Raw genomic sequence first — 23387 nt, 5'->3', positions numbered from 1 at the left:
TTGATTTTGCAAAAAAATCACAGAGCTACGTAATATATGAGAAAATAATTTAAATTTACTTTGTAAAAGAAAGAAGAAACGTATAATAATATGTCAAATGCCTCATAAATAGTTTCTAAATTACTATCAAAAGATTTGCAATTTTTATCATTTTTTCTATCACGAAGTTATTATGCAGAATGATGTATTAATCATCTTGTCATACTTGTAATCATAAAACTGTGACAGCAGTAACGTGTCTACAATTATATATCTATGCTTATCTTGTAACATTCACATTAAATACTAAATCCAGACATTACGTTGAAAGTTTAATTAATACATTGCTTGTGGCAATTAAGAAAATAACTTTGTCACAATAAATTATTGAAATTTACGCGTACAAAAAATTGGCACGTATTATAAAAATATATAAAAATATTTTTTAGATTTTAGAACTATTCTCGTGATATCAATATTTATGTATATATCAAAAGTTAAGTATTAATGTCAAAAAATATTCAATAATATTCGATAAACACTGCAAACATTTCTAGTTTGATACATGCATGTTGTCTGTGTGCATCAATGCGAATATTCCTCCAATTTTCTCGTCACCATACAATTCGCTTTATTCGCCGTAAAGACAAGGAGAAAGTCAGGAAGCACTAGTGTCTTGGGAATCAATCGCTATACAATAATTTCTCCTAATGACATACCATTGTTTGCCGATCTTCCTCCCTCTCACTTTCAATTCTCATTAGCCGTAGTCAGTTGTAAAGCTCTTATCGCGAAAAAAACACAGATGCTAATGTGTGCAAGTTTCACGTACGTACAAATCCTTTAGGTATTTAACACACATACACACATGTATGCATATCCATGGAGGTATTCGTACGCTTGCGCAATCCTCGCCTTCACGTGCACGCATTACTACGAACGTATACTACAAACGAGTACTCCCACTGAACATTGTTGGACCGTAAGTTGAAGCTCGATAATCTCGCGAGACTGAAAACTAACGGATAAAACAAATATGCACTTCGATTACTTGTATATGTATATACAATAGCGCTCATCATTTTAAAATGCACGATATGTTACGAAGAATCTGTCCATGCGAGAAACTTTTAATGACACAATCATTTGTCATTTAATTAATTTGCTAATAATAATATTATTTATTACTAATGAATATTTAAGATTTTTTAGCAATTTGGAGCGCATATATTCGCAAAGATTGCATCCAAACTTTTGTCCAAGTATCATAATTCTCCCACAACAGTCTCATAATGTTTGTTCCGTTATACTTGGTTTTTAATCATATTTAATCAAATTTGAATTCAATAAAAATTGAATTATTCGAGTTTGAATTATAGACGTCGCATTTATTGAATTAAAAATTTTGATATTTATCAAAATATCATCACCCGAGAATGGCAATTTTTTGGAGCAAGTTCTTTGAGCAATCAAAACATGATATGTCTAAGGATTAAATAAAAATCTTGGAATCTCTGTTAGTTTTATTTTCAAAATACTGACTTTTAGTAGACACGCGATGCAGTATTTTCAAGAAGCAAACGAAACATATGTTAATCTCTCATGAAATATTGTCAGATTCGCAACTCCGACTCGCAGAGATTCGATTCGCTCCGGGATGCGCCTTGCGCACCAAGTATTCTGTAATCTGTAAGAACGCGCGATCGGCTTGCTGACCCGAAAGTAATCCCCGGAAAAGAAGATAAAAAGAGATAGAATAGGGAATGGGGAGCGATGTGTATCTCTTCGCTCGCGTTCGCATTATATATGTACAACCGGATATTCGTAGTATTAAACCCCGCTACCTTTCTCCCCCGCCGAAAACATGCAAGTCCATTTATGTATAGTATGTGCCCGAGAGACCTTGTGGGTTATTCCGAACGGACGGATCGTATCTGCGCCACGAGACTATTGTCCGATTCGGGATTCGTCAAGTACCAACGATTGAACAGGCTCCGACTGAGCTTTATTGAAGGCTACAGGCATCCGCTTCGCCAATATGTGTTCATTGTACATTGATTCGACGTTCAGAATCTGTCGTGGTGCCTCCTCTCAAGTGGACGCTGGCAATCGTCAGCGAGAATTTTTATCATAGAGTATTCTTAACCCCAGAAAAAGTGCTTGCATGCTACGCTTAATTCGAGAATTGTCTTCTTACACGGTGATTTTACGGGAAAAATTGTCTTTGTGGATAACCCTACCTCTTTCTTTCTCTAGTTATCGTCATTCTTTATTGTATTTTGTACAGAAATTAACGTACATTTAATAGAAATCAATAGTATTTATATACAGTTATAAACGATGAAGTAGTATTCTCACGAATTGAGCTTCAGAATTGTAAACTTTTATTATTGAATTAGTTAGATCTTATGATTCAATAATACAAAATTTGGAAAGGTATTTCAGGTGTGAAAAAACTTTTATTTTTATAAAAATAATATTACAGATATGTAATATTATTTTTATAAAAATAAAAGTTATTCTTAAAATATTTCTAGTAATGATATACAAAAACAAGGGATTTAAGAATAAAAAACTTGAGTGTAATTGCAAAGAAATTTTAACAAATTACATCTATTAAATGGACACATTCCGTGAATAAAGATAAAATGAGATGCAAGAGAAGAGGAAGAGGTAGACAGACTCATAAAACTTGATTAGAAAGCGATCGTACCGTAAAGTAACTTTCTCAGGATGTCTTTTAAATGTAATTTAGATTTACCATAACAAAAGTATTACATCGTTATATTGAATCGTTTGTTTCGCATAATATCAAACATTTAGTGAAAAAATAATTAGAATTTCTGCAACATATTATATATAAATTAAATTTAATAATTTTTTTATTTAATTTTTAATCTTTAATTTTTAATATAAATTAAAATAAATTTTATGATGATATTAATTTAAATAAATATTTCTCAATGTTATCAACTTTAAATTATATCAAATTTAATTAATAAAAAAATTATATAAGATATAAAATTAATCATAGAGTTAAGAACTTGTCTTTCATATTTTACTTCCTTCTTTGCACGTTATAATTATAGTTATGTTCAAAGATTTCTTATTGCGCTAAAAAGATTAACTATATAATTTTTTATATTAAACATGAGATGTATGTAAAATAATGATAACTTAAACGATACTTTTCACATGACAGATATAAAGTAATTCCAGAGAAAGGAGTATAAACTTTTAGAAACCGACAAAACAAAATCGAGAGAATTCCCGTAGGGGAATAACAATATGATAACGCTGACTTATTCATGCTTTTTTTTTGTCCGCCTTGAAATCGCTGAGATGGATTATCCAAGCGATTTTGGTGGAACCCTTCGATTGACGGCGAACTGGTTTGAAAGCGAGTTCGGTCGACGAGACTGACGTTTGCGAGAGGAAACGAGCGAGGAGCCGGGTGACGCGACGCGAAAAGCAGCGACCCGGTATCGATAGAAAGAGACAGGTGGGGAGAAAAAGAGAAAGATGGTGAGACACCAAGTGAAAGTTCCCCAGCAGCAAAAACCAGGCCAGGGCTTCGTATCTTTGCGCGAACACACACCGATGGGCACCATTATGCAATTACGCATTTGCACGGCCATATCTACTCGCGCTTGTCGCTTCGGCCGCGTCCTCGTTTCTCTCATTGCACCATTTGCGTTCTAAATAGCCTTCTCTTTAAAAGTTTTCAAATTACGGTCGCGGCGACATTGTTTTTCCGATTAGCGAGGACCCAGTCGCGAATCGAATACCGCGAAGCGAGAAAACGTTAATGTTTTTTTGGCGAAGCACATTCCCATAGAACAATATTGCGGCAATATTACAATAATAATAGTGCTGCAATATTCTGTGATGTATGTTTTTTCGTCTCTCAATCATCTCTTGATGCATTCAGAAATCTAATATATTTTTAAAATAATGTGTTTTTACAGAAAACAATGAGATATAATATGCGTAAAATATCTTAAAATTTTTTCTCATGTGTAACATTTCGAAAACAATGTTGTGCAAATGTAAAAAATATGATAAAATGTTTATAGAAGATGAAATAAGTGCGTACTTTGCGATCTTTAGAAGGGGAAAGAAACAATATATCGAAAGAATCTCTCTCGTCTTTCTCCAGCTGACAAAGTTCGAAAATCATGCCCTTTCATATTTATATATTTCGAGATTTTATCGCATCTCGAGTTTTGACATGCGTTTTTTTGTAGGTACGAATATAATATTGATTTATGAATCGTTCAACTTTAAAAAAAAGCCAAAACAATAAAAGAAATATATTACACTAAATTTCGTTTCGTGCGTTTATATTCCATTTTTATATTTTGTTATAATTTTCAAATTCTTTCAGTAGTTGAATAGACTTGGGACTGTGAAGTAACATATTAACGTAAGAATTCAACGCATAAGAAATGTATAAAATCATTGCGTTATTCTCGGGAGGTCAAAAAGCTGGCAAACATTCCGCGAAGATATTTTCTCACATCCATCTGTATTATGGAAGCGGAAGGCCGCATAATTTATATCACTTTGTGTAATAATGAGACTCGAAATATGAATATTACCGCAAAATAATACGCGGCATAATAACAATAACTGCTGGTAACTTTTGCACAACGTGATGTATCGCACACGAATCTCGTCGAGAATTCCAACACATTTTAAATTCACATAATACAGCTCAGAATACACACTTGTCTATATCGTTATGAATAAATATAATATATTAATCTTTATAATATGCAGAAAAGAAAAAACTTGTTTCACCGCATAATCATAATACGTAATCACACACGCATCACGAGTTTATTTATAGATATTTATATAGATGTTTTCCGTACGAAATATTATGGCATACTATAATTAACAAAAATGAATCTAATTAAAAAATTTAAATAAATAAAATAAATTTCTTTTGAACAGTATCTGAATTTATAAATGTATTAATAATTACGTGTAAAATTTTAAAAATATATTTTAACAATAGGATCCTATTTAACAATAGGAATTAAAAATGAAATTTTAATTTGTTATCTTGACTTAATCGTAATTCTTATATTTTCAATAATACCTCGCTAGAAAATCAAAGACTAAAAAAATGCGAAAAATCATTTGCAATTTTAACAATATTATTTTGCGAATTATTTTATTCGTTCAAACCGAGAAGATTCTTTTAAAGTTACTTGTAATAAAATTGATAAATCATTGTATAGAAAAGTACGCAAAGAAGGGCACGTGCTGCGCTATTATCTCCCTCGATCCCTCTAAATTGAAATCATTTTTCCAGACTGGCACAACGTTGCGTATCTATTTCTTACATTATGTTCGATAATCGCATTATGTTTTAGCTGACTGTTAATAATTGTAAAAGACTCACCGAGCTGTAATGTGGCGAGAGCGAACAAAAGCAAACCGGAGATAACTCGCTGCGACTTTGCATCCATTTTTCGGTGGTTCCGGCTACTGTTAGGGTCGAGTCCTCTTCTTTTCCGGTCACTGCTGCGGATGGTGGCGATGATGGCACATGTACACACACACGAACCACACGCGCGCACTTATATTCGATCTGCAATTCGAAAAAAACACTGTGAAGCTTCGTGCTGATCTCACAAAAAATCCCGTTAGTCACCTCGATGACTTTTAATTTAACTATTATGTTTGGTAAAATACTATTTGGGCTCAAGTTAATATCGATAATCGCTTAATCCGAATGGGAAAAACCTCAATATATAAAAAAAATTTTTTAAAAATGTATGCACTATTTATTCTGTTTTATCGCAATTCATTAAAAAATTAAGTTTAAAAATTCTATATGCGTTCAATATTGAGTAATAAAAGATTTTCATACTTTTTAATACAAATTTTGATTGAATTTAGACAATATTTTAAAATTTAATGTAAAAATTAAAGATACAAAATAACATCGCGTCTTAAATATGTATCAAATGTTTCAAAACTTTTCTTTAAAGATACGCTATCTTGACATTTCATTGAATAACAGCATCTCAGGTTAGATAACAGAATTTTTTATTTCAAATATTTTTGACGCTGCTTAGACTTTTTAATTTATCTAGAACGTTGAACTTTGTGTCGCTATTTAGGAAAAACAATGAGTGCAGATTCAACGCGTATCGGGTCATATATTTCCTATTATGTATCGTTACGAACATAATCTCTTTCTACCGCTCGAAAGCACATCCGAATGAGAAAAACCTTGATATATAAATCGAAAAAATTAATTACACGATTCTCTCAAAAGAATAATTATAGAAATAGATTGGCGGTGAAAAATGGCGAGTGATCTGAATTATAACAATATTGAGGAAAATATCTATTTAAAAGAATATGCGTATTTCTATTATTAAACGATATGAAAAAATTATTTGAAATACGCATAGATTAAAAAAATATTACCTGTTAAAATATGATAAATTCTCGAGTTTTGGAGAGTTTTAATCAAGTTTTGATGCCGAATATGTTTTAACGATAATTTTCAATACGCACGAGAAGTGATCGACGAGAGATCGAACAAGCTTGATGTTAACGATTCACTGACTCAGAGTCGACTGACTGAAAATTCGACACTGATCGCATGCCTTTCTCGAAATTATTACACAGCTCACAGAGTGTGTACGTTACTCGAAGATCATGCTTCTGAGGCACAAAAGCGGACGAGAGAATGTCTTGTAATAATTCTATCATGTAGATTACATATTAGATATGACTGATCTCGAGAATCAGCAATTATTGACAATTATATAATTCGAAAATACATGCATATTTTTGTCCTGTTAATTCAATTCAGTTTAATATAGTATGGTAATTCGAATATATTAATATATATTGTATTTTCAGTTTTCTCTATTTCTTGAATTATAGTCTATTAATAGTTTTAAATTAATTGATTTCATATTTTGCGCTTTTTGTACTATGTTATTATTTTTTTCATATATTAATAATCCTGTAGCGAAAGTACAGTCAAAATGTAAAACAATGTAAGAATTAATAAAACTCTGTAAATGATTCGAAATTAAAAAACAGAGAATCTTTTTGGAATTAGTTATCAATCATGTTTAAAGAATTTTGTTTATTAAAATTCTCATTTGCTTCTCTTTAAATATTTTATTAAATTCAAAAATTGTGTATCTATAGATTATTTTCATTATATATAAATTTAATATTTAATACAAAATAAAATAAATATATATAAGAAATATCATTACAATATTCATAAAATTGCTTAAAATATATGATGTAAGAAAAATCAGTCAGCGTATATAAAGCATATATTCTGAAGCTTATCCATTGAAGCTATCCACCTATAACATATTTTATAGCTACTATATATTCCGGTAAACAAGAATTTATGTATTAGCGCATCTAGCAGATAAGAATTCATGCTAAAATATTTAGAAAGTCTCATTATCTAAATTTCCTGTTTAGAATAGTATACGTTGTACATTAAAATTGTAGAAAAGAAAAATATAACGCAATACAACAATTAAAATACTATCAAAATCAAATCAAAATTTATGCACTATTCACTCTGCTTCATCGCAATTCATTAAAAAATTAAGTTTAAAAATTCCATATGCGTTCAATATTGAGTAATAAAAAATTTCATATTTTTTAATACAAATTTTGATTTAGATAATATTTTAAAATTTAATGTAAAAATTAAAGATACAAAATAACATCGCGTCTTAAATATATATCAAATGTTTCAAAACTTTTCTTTAAAGATACGCTATCCTGACATTTCATTGAATAACAGCATCTCATTAGATAACAGAATTTTTTATTTCAAATATTTTCGACGTTGCTTACACTTTTTAATTTATCCAGAACGTGCATTGAACTTTGTGTCGCTATCTAGGAAAAACAATGAGTGCAGATTCAATGCGCATCAGGTCATATATTTCCTACTATGTATCGTTACGAACATAATCTCTTTCTACCGCTCGAAAGCACATCCGGTATAGACATCCGGTATTTTGACAGAGCTTATCGCCGTAATTTTTGTGTCTATCGCGACACATTTCTATTTCGATAAATGAATAAAAAGATTTATTTCGAAACAATTATGGATAAAAATTAAATCATTATTAAAATTGTAATGTTACTTTGACTTTGAAAGAGATAATTTTGCACAGAAAAGTCTTTTAGAAACTTAATGTTAAGTATTTCATATTAATCAACATCATTATCTCTTTATAAAATATATCTATATTTATATTAAAAGTTTATCACAATGAGAGAGAGAAAGAGAGAAAGATAATCATATCAAAAATTAATTTATATATAAATAAAAATACACTCATATATATGTATATAAAATTTGTAAAATAATTGTTATTGCATTATATTACTAATCTCATTTCGATAGCCTTCTACAAATTTCCCTCCCCATCAAAAAATAATAAAATAAATAAATTTCTCTATTATATTACATATAATCAGATATATATCTTTTTCGTTATTATAAAATTTCTCATACGATTCACCAAATACTACTTTATTTCACAAGTATTTCTCATTATCAAGATAAAGCGTGTAATCGATAAATTCGTAAATTTGGCATCGTAATCAATGAAACCTCATTCCTACAGAATTCCGTGCGTATTCGAGTAGCTTACTCGAATGCGTCGAGAAACTACTACGCATTAATTAATTCACTCAGTTACGCGACTTATAATCATGATTAAACTATTATATACAAGGATATGTAAGAACAATTTATTCTTAAAAATTCATCGATTGAAAATATTTTCTTTTGATAAGAAACATTAAAAATATACCAAATTATATATTTTGCATCTTAAAAACATAAAATCAATAAATTATCTCGCATCTTAAAACATAAGCCAATAAATTTACTTTTTTTACGCACTGATAAATAATTTCATAATATTGATTTGTCCCATATAAAACATAATCAATCGTACTTTTATAATATACATAGAAAATAATCTAAAATTACAAAATCACAATTATTACCAAATAATAATTATTTGCAAAAATTACATTCATTTATGACATTAAAATAGAATTTTTTGAGGCTTTTACAAAATTAATCGAAAGTCGCGCAACTTTATTAAATATGGTGACAATCAAAACTGATACCATAAATATCTTATGGTGTTTTTAAAATACTGTTATAGATCTCTCTTCGATCGTTATAAAAGTATTTCTGTTCCTTAAAAAGACAAAATATATTTTATATAATAAAAATATTCTCTTAAATCAAATTAATCCTTTTGACAAGATACTGAAATAATAGGAAGATATAACACAAAAATTACATTCCTAGCCATCTTATCGAGACTATTAGACTCTTTGACACAATAATTCTGAAGATATCATTGCTAAACTTTATCAGGGGCGCGATGTCTCGATAATCTGTTTTTACCAAATCCGAATAACAGGGGGGATTCACCCTCTTCGTATAAACGGCGCCATATAAACGGTCTTCTCGCGCACATCGGTCAACATTAGCGAAACTATTCTCACGTTCACACGGACATCTTTCCTACCGCGCACATAGTGTATCGGTACGAAACGAGTCCGCGCTAATTTTCATTCACTTGCCCCAACCTCGACGGTATCTCGGCACTCGATCTTGGATTCACCGCAACCCCTTATCGCACGCGCGGTATATCTCGACGGGGCCCGAAAATCCTGACCTTATCAACCAGCCACGCACGGCAGCGGCAGCAGCAGCAGCAGCAGCAGCAGCAGCGGAGCCGGCGCCGAGGGGGCCACACGGAGGCCACCACCGTGGAACGCGCGTTTTCGTGTGGATGTAGAAGGACTGACAGTGGCAGCAACGGCCGCGGCTGCTCGGCACTACTCGCACCCCTCGGGAGAGCGAGCACGACGCACCCCGTTCCCCGGGATATGTATTGGCGGGTAGGAAAGCTCCACCTATCGCGCGACCGAATGGGAGGGCCACAGGAAGACCCGGAGCTTGCGCCCTTTGGCTACTCCGTGCACCAACCCCATCCTTGGCTTTTTCCCAACTTTCGAGCTTGCGGTGCGCCCTCTCCCCTCCTGTTCTACCCTCTCGCCATCGCTCGCCGCCGTCATTACCATCGCCGCTACCATCCCGCGAGCTTTTGCCCCCGGCCCTCCTGTCCCCGTTGCCGTTCCGCTTCTCATTCTACCCGCCCTAACCCTCGCTGGCCGACGGGGCTCCTATCCCTAATGCGATACAGAACGCCAACCGGCGAAATTCGGACTAGCAGTAGCGGACCGCAAGCACGGAGTCGACGGAGTTTCCTTCATCCGGGAAACGCAAAGTGGGGGAGGGAAGGAGGAAGGAGCAAACCCTTGTGGATACGCTTGCAGCTTGCGTCTTCTTGCGTTACCTCCGACCGAGCGCCCTTCTTGTCCCGCTGTTCTTTTTGGCCTTTTGTACGCGCGCGAGTGCACCTTTTTATCAAGGAACTGAATCTCGGTTGGATTTGCGAAGCGCGTATGCACAGAAAACCTTGCTCGCCTAAAGAGACGTCCTTCCGTTCTCTTTGCTTGCAGCTTCTTGCTTGCACGCGGCACCGAAACGCGAAACCGAGAGTTAGCGCAACAGAGTTTCTAAGATGTATGCAACGTCTTTTCGGAAGCTCAACACGATATCTCTTTTCGTTACTTTATCTTTTAGTTTTGTATGTACGACTTTCTGTATCTACTTGACGGTTTTATGTGTCGAGCTCCTTCTCGAGTTTACTGAATAGCTAACATATCTCGTGGATAAAGAAATAGGAAAATATCTACCCATGCAGAAACATCAACTTTTTTCTTTCAGATATTAAAACGCACATTTTTTCCTACTATTTATCTGCAACTGACACACGCACATGGCAGTCAATGGTAATAATTTATTGTCCTACGCAAGTTGTTTCTATTCTATTCTACAAGCTTGCTGTTCTATTAAAGGTTACAGTTTTATTTTAATCGACATCATTCTACAGTAATTTCAAATAATTAATAAAATTGTAGACTTCGTGAAATGTATTTGTTTAATTGAAATTTATAATTGTAAAATATGATTCAAATTCTATAATTATATATACACTATGTATCCAAATTTTTTTTATTAAACATGAATCTAATTAGAATCTAAATCATATTATAATTATCAATTCTAATCAAATTAAATGCACTTTACAAAATTGATAATTTTAATAATTAAAAAAAATATATATATGTGTGTGTGTGTGTATACTAACATGGGAAATTTTAAAGAAAATATTTCTAATCGCACAATGCAGTTTGTAAAAAAAAAATGGAGATGCACTCGAACCCCTCTCGACGAAAATATGCGTGCAAAGTACTAGCATGTCGAACGGGCGGTGACAGCTTTTTCGATCGTTCATGTTTACGCGCTTTTTAAACGCGTTTCGGCCGCTACATATGAACGGATGAAATTATTGCTTTCGACGGATTCAAATAACACTCGTGGATATTGTGCTCAAAGGCTCATGGAAAGCATTGTGCGCAGTATCGATGTCACGTTTCCGTGATTTATGCGTATGAACGTCGACGTCTAAAAGACAAATCATAGATAGGAAAAGAAAGATATCTCTCACGAAGAAAATAGATCTCGCGCGAAAATAGATGCGAGCTTGTCGTTCTCATTGTGTGACGTGCATAAAAGGCGCTGTGAATAGCGATAAACGATTTTTTGATTGCTCTCTCTTCACGTACGCGATCGCTCTCGAATGGGTGATAAACGTTGCAATCGCGATATCGACATCACAAAAATATTTTTGGAAAGATAACTCGCCGAGGATCGTTCTACTATTGCGGATAAAGCTCACTACTGAATACAATAGAACTAGGCATTTATAAACTATATTAGAATTAGAATTATAATTAGAATTATATACGAAATTTTTTCAACAATTGAAAAGAAAATCTGCAAAATTTTTTTCTACAATATCATTTACATAAGAGAATCATTTTTTCAATATTATCTTATTAATATTATTATATTAAATTAGAAATTTATCATTTAAAATATATAGCAAAAAAAAAGATTTTTAATTCAATTTACAATATAAAAATTTAAATATATGTCTCTCTCCATAAAATCTCTAAATGCAAAAGTTATCTTTTTATTCTAAATAATTAAAAATAAAAAATGTAAGATTCACTACCGTATCACCTAATTTTTTGCGTAAATAAAAATATCGCAGTACTTTGCAACATATTTATCAGTTAATGTAATGTGTCAATTTCGTATATTATCGTTATCCTATTTTATTTTATTTTTATCAAGTCAAAGAAATCAAAAGTTTAAATTTAAATAACGCTGTCTGTGTGGAATAAAGAGGAGAAATTTCAGGAACGATCATTCTCTCTAAAAGATCGTGAAATTAAAAGAAAAGATTTGATATCATAAAGTATAAAATCAAAACTGGGTCTCTTTACGTCGTGAACGAGCGACATCGAAAAAATTTAATAGGACAACGATAGCATCTAGATATCTGTCAAACTTTCTGCAGCCGCGTTAAACAATTGCATTGGCAGGTTTGGCATTATTACACAAATATACTGTATCAACCAATCGTCATTTGTGCAATTTAATTAAACATTTCATTACGCTTCGAACGACAGGTAAGCGATAGATACAGATGTAATCGCAAGAATATGCAGCGTCCGAGCATGTATGATCACATTCTGACAGAAAGATATGTTTAATCAAGTATTTAATTACGAGAAATTGAAATTATAGAAACGATTTATATAATCATTATTATATATGATAAAGAGAAATGCCATGCATTACATTTTTGTCTTTTTCATTCATAAGTGATTTCGTTCATATCAAATTTTTTTCTTCTCAACAATTGTATGAAATAATTATATAAATATTAAAATTATATAATTATATCTTGATTTTATCATTTTAAAAATTATATATCAATTAATATTTATTAAAAATATGCAAGTTTATTCTATAGATATAATTTAAGGACTAAATGTCACTATTTACGAACGAATAAGCTCGAATAAGCTAAAATATACCTTGTGTAATTAATTTTTAAAATAATTTCAAAAATGATGCAGGAAGATATCTCTCACGTGAATCTTATCGGAGAATAACGCTTTCTCAAAGCACGATCTATTGAGACTAGCGTCAGGCCTATCTTTCTTAAAAATGTCTCATTTCTCACATTTACTTTTTGGCGACAGCGAAATGGCATCGAATCGTGGATTCGGCGAACTGCACGCTCGCGTTACGCGAGCGGACTGAAAATATGACGGTATTTCAATGAGAAATGAACTTCTTGCTCCGTAATGCTTTGAGTATATATTCCCGTTTCGCTGCTTCGCCTCGCCGATTCGTTGGTACGAGAATATTTTGAAGATTCTCTCTCGTTTTCTCCTCTTTCTATCCTGTTTGCCCTCTCTTTTCCTTTTTTTCCCCTTTTTTTCTTTCATTCCACCGACCAATTCGTTATGCGAATTTCTACTTCATGTAGCTAGTAAGTTATTTTTAAACTTGTACTCAGAGTAATCACCGGTTCAGGCCGGTGATATCGAATCTCTGCGTGCAATTTCCCTTACCAATACTAGTGAGATAAATATATACATTATTAATGCACTTTCTGTGTATTCGATAAAAATTTGTTTTCTTAATTTAATAAAAAACTATATACATATAATAAATTATCTTGCGAATTTTTAAAATTTTTTTTCAAAGTATCAATTTAAAGTGTTTGCATTATAGGATATATAATTTAATATTAATAATTCTTAATAAATGCATAAACTATTTTTATCAAAACGAAAAGATAGATTAATCAAAAGATCAAAAGATAACACAAATATATGTATATAGATTGTTTCTTTTTTTATCCGTTCAAATTTTTTATTCGATTTACAGTAAAAAAAAATTTGAAGATATCAATTTTAACAGGAGAATTTTATCCGGACACAATTTTATAAAATGTTCAAGTATTATTCTCGCGTTTCTAGCAAGCAGGACGAGAGAGATTCGTAATAGAATCATAGCAGCGCGGCTGTAAAGTATATCATTAATAAATATTCTCGCAAATTTTCGCGCGAATTATAGAATCATATTAAGTCATATCGAGTTTCTTCGAAGCTCGAGAGCTTTGAGGGCCTGTCCCTCCCCGCGTCGTCGAAATGCTTTACGCACGAACGCGCGTATACATCGACAAAACCGGCGTCTTTTCTACGCGGACCGCGCATTATTTGCAGTTTCGTAAATTCATTTCCGCGACGAGGAAATAGTATCGTCATTTCGCTGAGAGTCGCTATTGGTTTTACGTCAAAAAAAAAAGGAAAAAAGAAAACATAATAATGTACCCACTCTCTCCCGCAAATCCGCGTTTCCGCATCTCTCCCCTTTCCCTGCCTCCCTTCCTCAACAATAAGCGGCAAGCCCGTTCGTGCGACAAGCGCCAGGGATACGGGGCTGAATTTCAAATTAGTCGATCCCGCTACGATTCCTTCGCTGAACACACCGATCTGCGTACATAGGATGTTCCAGAGAAATCCTGCTCATCCTCCTGATTTCAACCCTCAACTGATACACGGCCTTCTTAGGGAGAGCGTTCCCTAACATTCTACCCTTCGTGTTTTATCAAATGTGTTAACCGTGAAATAAGGTAAGAGAACTGAATATTTCTCTCTTAAGTGTTATTAACGCTTTCTATCCTGATTCGGAAAGCATCATTTTATTGCAGAGCTCTAGTATACTTACAAGATTTAAATCAAGTTGATTAATTGAAATATCAGATCCAACATGCACGTTGATTTAAATAGAATTAAATGTGTCTTATTCTTTTTTTCTTCATGCACATGTCTTCAAGAAAATATAAATTATAAAATAAAACAAAATAAAAAATAAAATAATTTTAGTAAACAAACATTTTCTTTAATATTAGTACATACAAATTTGATCTTGCATAGCAAAAGATGATAAAATAATTTTTTTTTAAATAAGAAACATTTTTGACAATAATTAGAAAACTTTGTAATTCAAGATTCTTTAAATTAAATACAGTTAAAATGTTATATAAATTATTTAATAATCTTCATTTCGCTATTAGATGAAAAATTGGATCAAAGAAAAATTTATGCAAACTAATTTTGTAGAAATCGAATTGGAAATATATATATTGTTATTGTGATGAGGATTATGTATATTAAAATTAAAATAATTAATACTCTCTGTCTTTCTCTTTCTCTCTTTATTTTAAATATCTTTAAATTTTTCTAAAATTTAGAGCTATTTAGCGCTATTTAGCGCGAGACAAAATATATTAATATATCATTTTATTTTTTGAAAATTGATGAATAAATATCATATACATGTATATATATTATTATAAATTAAAATATTATATATTTATTTAATAATTTTTATATAAAAAGAATAACATAAAATATGTAATCTTTAGAAAAATAGAGTACTCCTAAATCTTCAAATTTTGATTTTTAAAGAAATGCTTGACGATTATTTATATTAAATCAAAACAATCGACAGAGCAGATTGGAAATTATCAAAGATAGAAAAATAAAAATGAAAATAACAGATCATATTGCGGATCATAGGTCAATACAAGAGAGAAAATGAGATGCAGATGCGAAGAGACACAATTAAAAAAGCTTGAGGCTTTATACTAAACTTAGCCTGCACGCACGCAAACTTCTGCACAAGCAAACTTTTCGAAAAACTCGAGCTCTTTGTCTTATTTATCCCTCAAAAGCGAGCAGATTCTTCTCTCTCTCGGTCATTTTCTATATCATACTACAGCTGCACTACTTCAATTTTGCTTGCTGCTGATTTTTTGCGATGCACGATGATAAATCTAGAATGACGCTTTGCAAAGAAAATGAGACGCTTTTTATACTCGTACGACGAGTATGTATTTCTCTCGATTTTTCTCGACTTATACGCACGATATTACGAGCAACGACCTCGAATCAACGCTACGAGAGACATTTGAATCATTTACGCTTGAACACATTGTCTAGAATTTAAGGAGAATAATATTATCATGAGTGTACATATATATCTATAATTTATTAGAAATTATCTAATAAGATTTTATAAGATATTTCAACAATTGATCTCTTCTTTCTCTTGATAAAAATAATAAACGTTCTTTGAATGATTGAAATGAGTTTTTTTGGAATCAAGCTGTTAGAGATGTGATAAATAAAACCTCGGTCTCATCTATCTTCAAGTAAATTTTACAGTAACAAGATCTCCGCGTTTCTCGGCGCTTACAATAATATTTAATATTAGAAAAAAGAAAAAAAATATCCCCGCTAAAAAACATTGATTTATGATAATATAAAAAAGTTGCAAAATTTATTTAATAATACATAGTTATCAATTTTGTTGATATAAAACTACTTCATCTTGTACACGAAAATTTCATTAAGAAGTAACAGATATAAAAATTATTATATTATGACAAAAATTTGTGAGAAGTCACGCGATACAAGCAGAATAATAATAATCGATACAATGTCCCCTCTCTTTCCATTGTGCTTGGGGCTATCGCTATTGAACTGTCAATTTTCAAAAGCATATTATTATGGGAGATAAGCCAAGACAAAAACGTATAAAGTGCAATTTTAATTTAAAAATTTAATACTCCAAAAGCGACAAGATATTTATATGTTGCATTAATCACAGCAATCTAAGAGATTCTTGCAACCGTGAAAATCTTTCAAATGTAATTTTCACGTTCCTGTTTCGCAAGTTTTGCCCCCTTTCCCTAATATTCTTCAGAGACGCACGCGGTATTGTGTCAGAAGTTTAATATCTTCCCACGGAAGATCTTTTGAGTTAATGCCACGTGACCATTGAATTTATACATACTATGGATGACGTAACAAGCAGTTCATATCAAGCAAAAAAAGCAGACGAAATATATAAATTGATATTTTTTCTACGTTCATATTTTACTTGGAAATTCCGCGCTAATATAAATATGAGAAAATAGAAATTCTGTCTCTGTCTCTCTCTAGCATAAAACTGCTTTAAACTCTAATTAAATGTACTCTGTTAGTGCTAATTAACTCTCGAGAACACGAAAATTCGTGAATACTATATTTATATTATATATTTATATATATACACAAATAAATAAACATGACACATATATATCGTATATAGAGAGCTATAAAAAAGATAATTAAGGGGTAAAAGACAATGAACACCCTGATCGAAATTCACAGAGCAGACTATTGTACTTTTCGTTCTTATACTTGGATCCCTTTCTTCGACTTAGCCTATAAATGACGCAGTTCTCCTGTCATTAAGGCATCGTAAACGAACGTGATTTCTTGATATCGATAACAATTATTTTGGAATCAGGACTCGAGATTCGTAGACAATTATAGCATAAGACAGTTGTAAAAAATTGCATATATAAGTAATTTTTTATATTGCAGATAAATCTTGGAACTAAGAAAATTATTTCAAGAAAATCTTTATTCATAAAAATGTTTTTATAGCCTAATTAATTTTACTCGATTGAAAAGATTGAATTCACATTGTAATTTTTGTGTGGGAAGAACGTGTTTTCAAACTGTACTAGAAATTGAAGGCAAAATTGATGTATTCTGAAAATACAAAGAGCTTTCGATAATACTTTTTTTTACTTGAGACAACCTTTGTAAATATTATATATAATTATGGTGCCGAGGTTAAATTATCTGTATTTAGTGCAATTCTTCTTAGAATTACGCAGATTTATCTGAGAAAACAACTCCGAGAATACTTCAGGATAATTACTTTGCCCCAGAGCGAAAGCTAAAGCTAACAAGGCCCGTAAGTAGAGGTAACAGAGCGACGACGTCTCTAAGGATTTAAGAGATTTACGGAAATCAAAACTCTCCAATATGTTACCAATAACATAATGGAGGCCAAAACGGGGGATTTATAAACAAATTTCAAATTTTCCATACTACCAAAACTGAAAAATATGAAAAAATAATTGTCTTAATATCTTCCTTCTTATTTTCCAACACTAGTCTTTTAAGACAATAATTATTTTTTTCTAATTAATAAATTAAACATGTTATAGATATATGTTTCACAATTAATTTTCCCAAATATATATAAACATTTGCAGTTGAGCTGGAATTAACTTGCGAGTTATAAATCAAATGATAGGCATATTCGATTGAATGGATGCTGCAGCATAAATATACCTTTGTTTATGTTTGAGTACGCATACAAATAAACATGTCGAGATCGCGCACATGTCGATTATATTACGCGCGTGTGAAAAGAGAGAGCCGTTATTTACAACCAAACTCTATGCATCCATTATTAACACCGTGAAAATAAAAAAAAAATAGTCGGTTTATTATCCGTAAAAATTTAGAGTCGCAGAGAGAAGAAAGCGTGAATCGTTATGCTTTGAGTACGTATTATTGCATTTAAGATGCCAGCTAATTAATTATGATTGCAATTTGCGAGGAACGTGCGGGCTCATTGATGCGGCCTCCGTGTTACATAACCAGGTGCAAGGCAGGAGGTTGAAGATGAGATCGTAAGTTTATTGATTCGGTTTTCTCCGCGGTGGAGAGAGTTTTTTCCCCCTCCTCTCTTTCACCGTCTCTTACTTTTCCCGCCTCGCTCGATCCTTATTCTACCCGTTATTTTTTGTCGCGCGACTCCTTTCTCCTCCCCGCAACGTTAGAAGTAGGACGCAACTTTCGAGGGTTCACACCTCGCACCTTCGTTGATTCTAAACGATACGGAATTAATTACATCTACTACGCGTTTCTTGCGACAAATGTGAGACATGTTTCGATTTGTATAAAGTGGAATAGAATGAGAATATTAAAATGAAATAAAATATAAATAATACGTGTATACTAATATTATACATCAAGATGAATCAGTATTAATCTAATAATCGTTTAATTTTATACATTTCCTGTCCACATTTATAAAATATATATTATAAAGTAGGGCAAAGCAGAATGCTTCTATTTTTTTTAAATTTATTTAATAAAATAGCAATTAATATATTGTTTGCTTTTTTAAACCATATTTTTCTTTTGCCAGAATACATATATTTTAAAGGTTTAAAATATTCTTATGTTCGACAAACTGGATACGTAATGATTTTCAAAAAGCGATTAATGAGAGATCTTAAGTATTTTATTGTCGAATAATAAATTTAGACAGAACAAATTTTAATAGCTCTATTATTACGCTGATCAAAAACGTTATATCTTGAGTATTTTCTATATAACAATCTGACATTATAAAGACTTTCCATGTTCGCTATATACGAAGACATTATATGATATACCTTTCTTCCATTCATCGTAGAAGTCTATTCTGCTTTGCCGAGCTAGTTATTAAATCCTTCGTTTCACTTAGAATACAGTTTTATTAACCATTTCCTATCTCTTTCTCCTTCCTTTCTTTGCGATAAATTTAACAACGATGGCATCATAAGTTCGATCTCGCGCAATTTCGATTAACTCGATATCGTCATAGACTGTGCTTTTTTTTTCTCATCTCCCAACGGTTCGATCTCGTTTATTGGTGCAGCTAAATATCATATCTATCATAAACAATAGACATAGAATGAAATTGAATGAAATAAAATTGAGCAAAATATATATGCAAATCGATTTAAACATTAAATATTTTATTTTATTGTATAATTTTGTGTAATTTATTATTGTACAGACTGTGTGTTATTTCAAGTTCTAATGCATTGTATAAAATATGTAATGAGAAGTATAAAAAGCAATATAAAAAAAAGAATAGAATTAGAGAATTTGAAAATCTTTATGATCTAATAAATTTATTCTTTTTTTAAATAAAAATTCATATCTTTTTCTATGATTTCTTGTCTCTACTTTTCAATACCGATGAAACATTCTGTAATACATTTCATTTCATTATAAAAAAAACAGCAATAAGAAACGAGAATGAGTAACTGAATGATCGGAACTCCATAATTCACAAATGCTATAATATCTCCTTAGGAGAGACATGTACGTAACAACGGTCAGGAACAATAAATGGTTTCGGGAAGCCGCTGTTGAAGGATGAAGCAAAGAGAGCACAACATCGATAAAGGGAGCAGGAAAAATGATAGAAGCGAAGAGAGCGGATCTGCCGGATGTTACGATGTAAGGAGTAACACGATATTCCCAATCCGGCGCGGAAGCTTTAAAAACGAGATAAAGAAGGGCTCGCGAGTGCAATAAATCCCCTGGTTTCCTTCCTCTTCCACCCCTTTCCCACCCCCTCCCCCCTTTCCCCGGTCTCTCCCGATCGTTTCATCTGCAACCTCGTCGTAAAACCCGAAAGAAGCTGATGTCGACGCTGCTGAACGAAATGAATTTACTGTTTACCCGCTTGTGCGATACGATTCAAGAGTACAGCTATGAAATATAGTTCGAGAGACGCGGTTTAGAAATCATTTCCCCCTTTTTCCTCCCCCCCCCTCCTCTTCCCACACTTCCTCCTCCTTTCCCTGCCGGGTATATCGATACTGAAATGCGACGGCGGCCACGGAATACGAACGAACTAAAATGGACGTGTCGGGAATTAATCTCCCCCCGCCGGGCTCTAAAGCGAATTGTCTTCTGCTCCGTTTTTTTTCTCTCCGTTCCGCAGTAATGACCCGCTTCGACGTTCGCGAAACATCATTGCCATATCAACGTGGTAAATATTACGTGTGTCGTAAAAAATTAATTATTAAACATTTTTTATTATTAATATTAATATATAAAATAATAATAAAATATAATAATTATTATATATTAAATATTAATATGAATATTAATATTTGTAATAAATTAATTATTAATTTCTAACGTTCTATAAAGCAAAATTAGACCATTGCGTATTTGTTCTCTTTTTCTACGTAAAATTAAAAATTATAATATATGTCGTAAAGTTATCTAAGATTGAAATTTCAAAAATAAATGATAATGTTACACTACTGTTTTCGTCTAAATCGTGTCTAAAAAATCTCTCGTAGAAGTATGGACGGGGAACGTAAATTTTTCTCTTACGCACGTGCGGCTAGTGTCACCCTCCCCTATGTACCTCTGCGTTACGAGACTCTCGATCGACATGTGATAGAGAAAGATTGACATTTAGCACTAACTATCGCGAACCGCTGCTGCGTTTACGCGTTTCGGCTGTAATTGTGATTCAATGGTCATTATGTTTCTCTTTGCAGACTTTGCGCTGCCCTTTTCATGTCGGTTCAGATCAAACCCTCCGCTCTTTGCCAACTTTGATCAACAAGTTAGAATTATATTGCACGAGAAAACGGATCGGAGCATACTTCCTGATTACCGATCAGGAAATATATAATCACAGCATTAAATTGAATTGAATCTGCGAAATACGAAGACTGAGAGATACGAAGGTTAAACAAAAATTGGAAGATTGCAATAAATAATAACTTCTCTTGACATTTCCGTAATTCAAGGAAAGTAAAACCTAAAAAAAATTACAAGTCATTATAATTAAAACCGTGACATATCTAATCCAATAATTTGAGAATTATTTTTGAAAAATACAGTAAATTAACTCTAATAATATATATTAAAATTAATATATATATATAAACTTTATTCATAAAAGATTTTCGAATTATTTGATTAGAGATAGTCCGATTTTGATTATAATAACAGATAATGAGACCTTAGTTTCCTTAGACTTTATTTTTCTTGAATTATGGAAATGTCGAGAGGAGCCATTATTATTAAATATATATATATATATATATATATATATATATATATATATATATATATATTGAAAAGAAAACCAAAAAAAAGTTGATTGAAATAATATGATACAATTACATTTCAGTCTTTTCCAAGCAATCTCTTATATTGATGTCTTATCCGTAGATGTTAAAGTGCTTGTGAAAGCCAAGTAAATTGAATACGAAGGTTTTGTCCTCTCTAAAGCTGTACTAAGAAGCTCGTTTCAATCATCATTGCGAGAAAATTTACGTAGAGAACACGATTAGACGATAATTCGTAATTCGTTTGCGAAATTGCTCGTCTCAGCATCCGACTCTTATATGCACGAACGAGAAGAAAAGGAAGAGAGAGACGGAAAAGAACGTCACCTCCCCCTCCCCCGTTTACGTAACCGGCCCTCTTTGGCAGTCTGCGGAAGACGCGCGACCTAAAATTGCATTTGAATAAAGCAATTTGTGCACGCGCCGTAATCCAATTCGACCCTCTCGCTAGTTTTCGCTACGCGAAAAGCACCGATAAATCAACCAGTTGCGCGGCGCATCGACCTCAGCACGCCCCTACGATGTAGCCATATGGCTTAATTTCGTTCGTAGAGCGTGTATGGTACTTGGAGAGAGGCCGGGAAAAAAAGCGTTTCGCACGTACGAGCGGAAAAACTGACATTCGCGATTTTGCGGCCGCTGATATTCGCTCAATTGCCAATAACAGCGATTTTCGCGATATTACATTAAAGCCGAAATAGCCTTACAATTTACGCGAACCCGAGAAAGTCGAATTTAATTTCACCAGCATTTTTCGCAGAGAGAACCAGGCCCTTTGAAAAAAAAGTTTCTTGCTATGTGCAAAAATAATTTTCGTATTATTATTTTATTCCCATAAATGGAGTGACTATCGAATATAGTATATATAATAAAAATTTTTAATTTTTTTCGAATAAGACCTATTGTATATAAAAATATATATTAAAAATACGTATTAAAAATACATATTAAAATACATATTAAAATTATATCATTAAATAAAAGTATCGTTGTTATTAACGAATATTTTCATTCATAGTAATTAAAATAAAAATTGAATTCTTGACGACAAAGGAAAATTAGTTTATTTTTAATTTAAATTAAAAATGGATGTATACGAAATACTGTATCAACTTTAATTGCGAACTTAAAACTCCAATGATTGAATGATTTTTTTAATGTAAAGGTAAAATAATCCGCTTTCATCTCGATCTTTAATAAACATTTGTGTTTGCTGGCTACTTTATATATTTCAGATATGTAAATACACTTTCCCTGTAAGTTTCAAGGGACACGAAACGGCGCATAAGTCCTAATGTAAAGCGTGCTTAAGCGCACAGCTTACGATGCGCATGTAACAGCTTAAAGTGCGCAATGCGCACTAGAAGTTAAAGGGGTAATCGTTATAAATTGTCCTCAGGATGTCCTCGAACGCGATTCACGGGAATTGATGGACGTTTATTCGCGTTACGTCCGACTAATAGAAATAAATGTCGGCTTTTTTCTTGATAATTATTACCGTACTTTTTTTATATCGATGCTTTTTTAATAATCTCGACATTTTTAACATTTCCTTGTCATTTTGACGAGTTAAAATTTATT

The 23387-nt window shown here is 32.3% G+C and overlaps 1 protein-coding gene across 9 annotated transcripts in view; it reads right to left on the bottom strand.

The window, feature by feature from the left end:
• Window positions 1-23387, bottom strand: part of LOC105251481 (protein Skeletor, isoforms B/C) — a 61240-nt gene that overhangs the window by 35719 nt on the left and 2134 nt on the right. For 4 of the 9 annotated variants that reach the window (XM_025409539.1, XM_025409536.1, XM_025409535.1 and 1 more), the window contains exon 2: window positions 5393-5581. In XM_025409539.1, coding sequence (XP_025265324.1) covers window positions 5393-5459 — 67 coding nt within the window. In that variant the 5' untranslated portion in view covers window positions 5460-5581. Of the gene's footprint in view, window positions 1-5392; window positions 5582-6429; window positions 6705-9698; window positions 9807-23387 lie in introns of those variants that run through there. The other 5 variants (XM_025409534.1, XM_025409540.1, XM_025409541.1 and 2 more) reach the window with 3 other exon arrangements.

This window comes from Camponotus floridanus, unplaced genomic scaffold (assembly GCF_003227725.1).
Source record: "Camponotus floridanus strain SB8 unplaced genomic scaffold, Cflo_v7.5 scaffold27, whole genome shotgun sequence".
NCBI lineage: Eukaryota > Metazoa > Arthropoda > Insecta > Hymenoptera > Formicidae > Camponotus > Camponotus floridanus.
The sequence above is the reverse complement of the archived record's forward strand: the minus strand, read 5'-3'. Positions and strand labels throughout refer to the sequence as shown.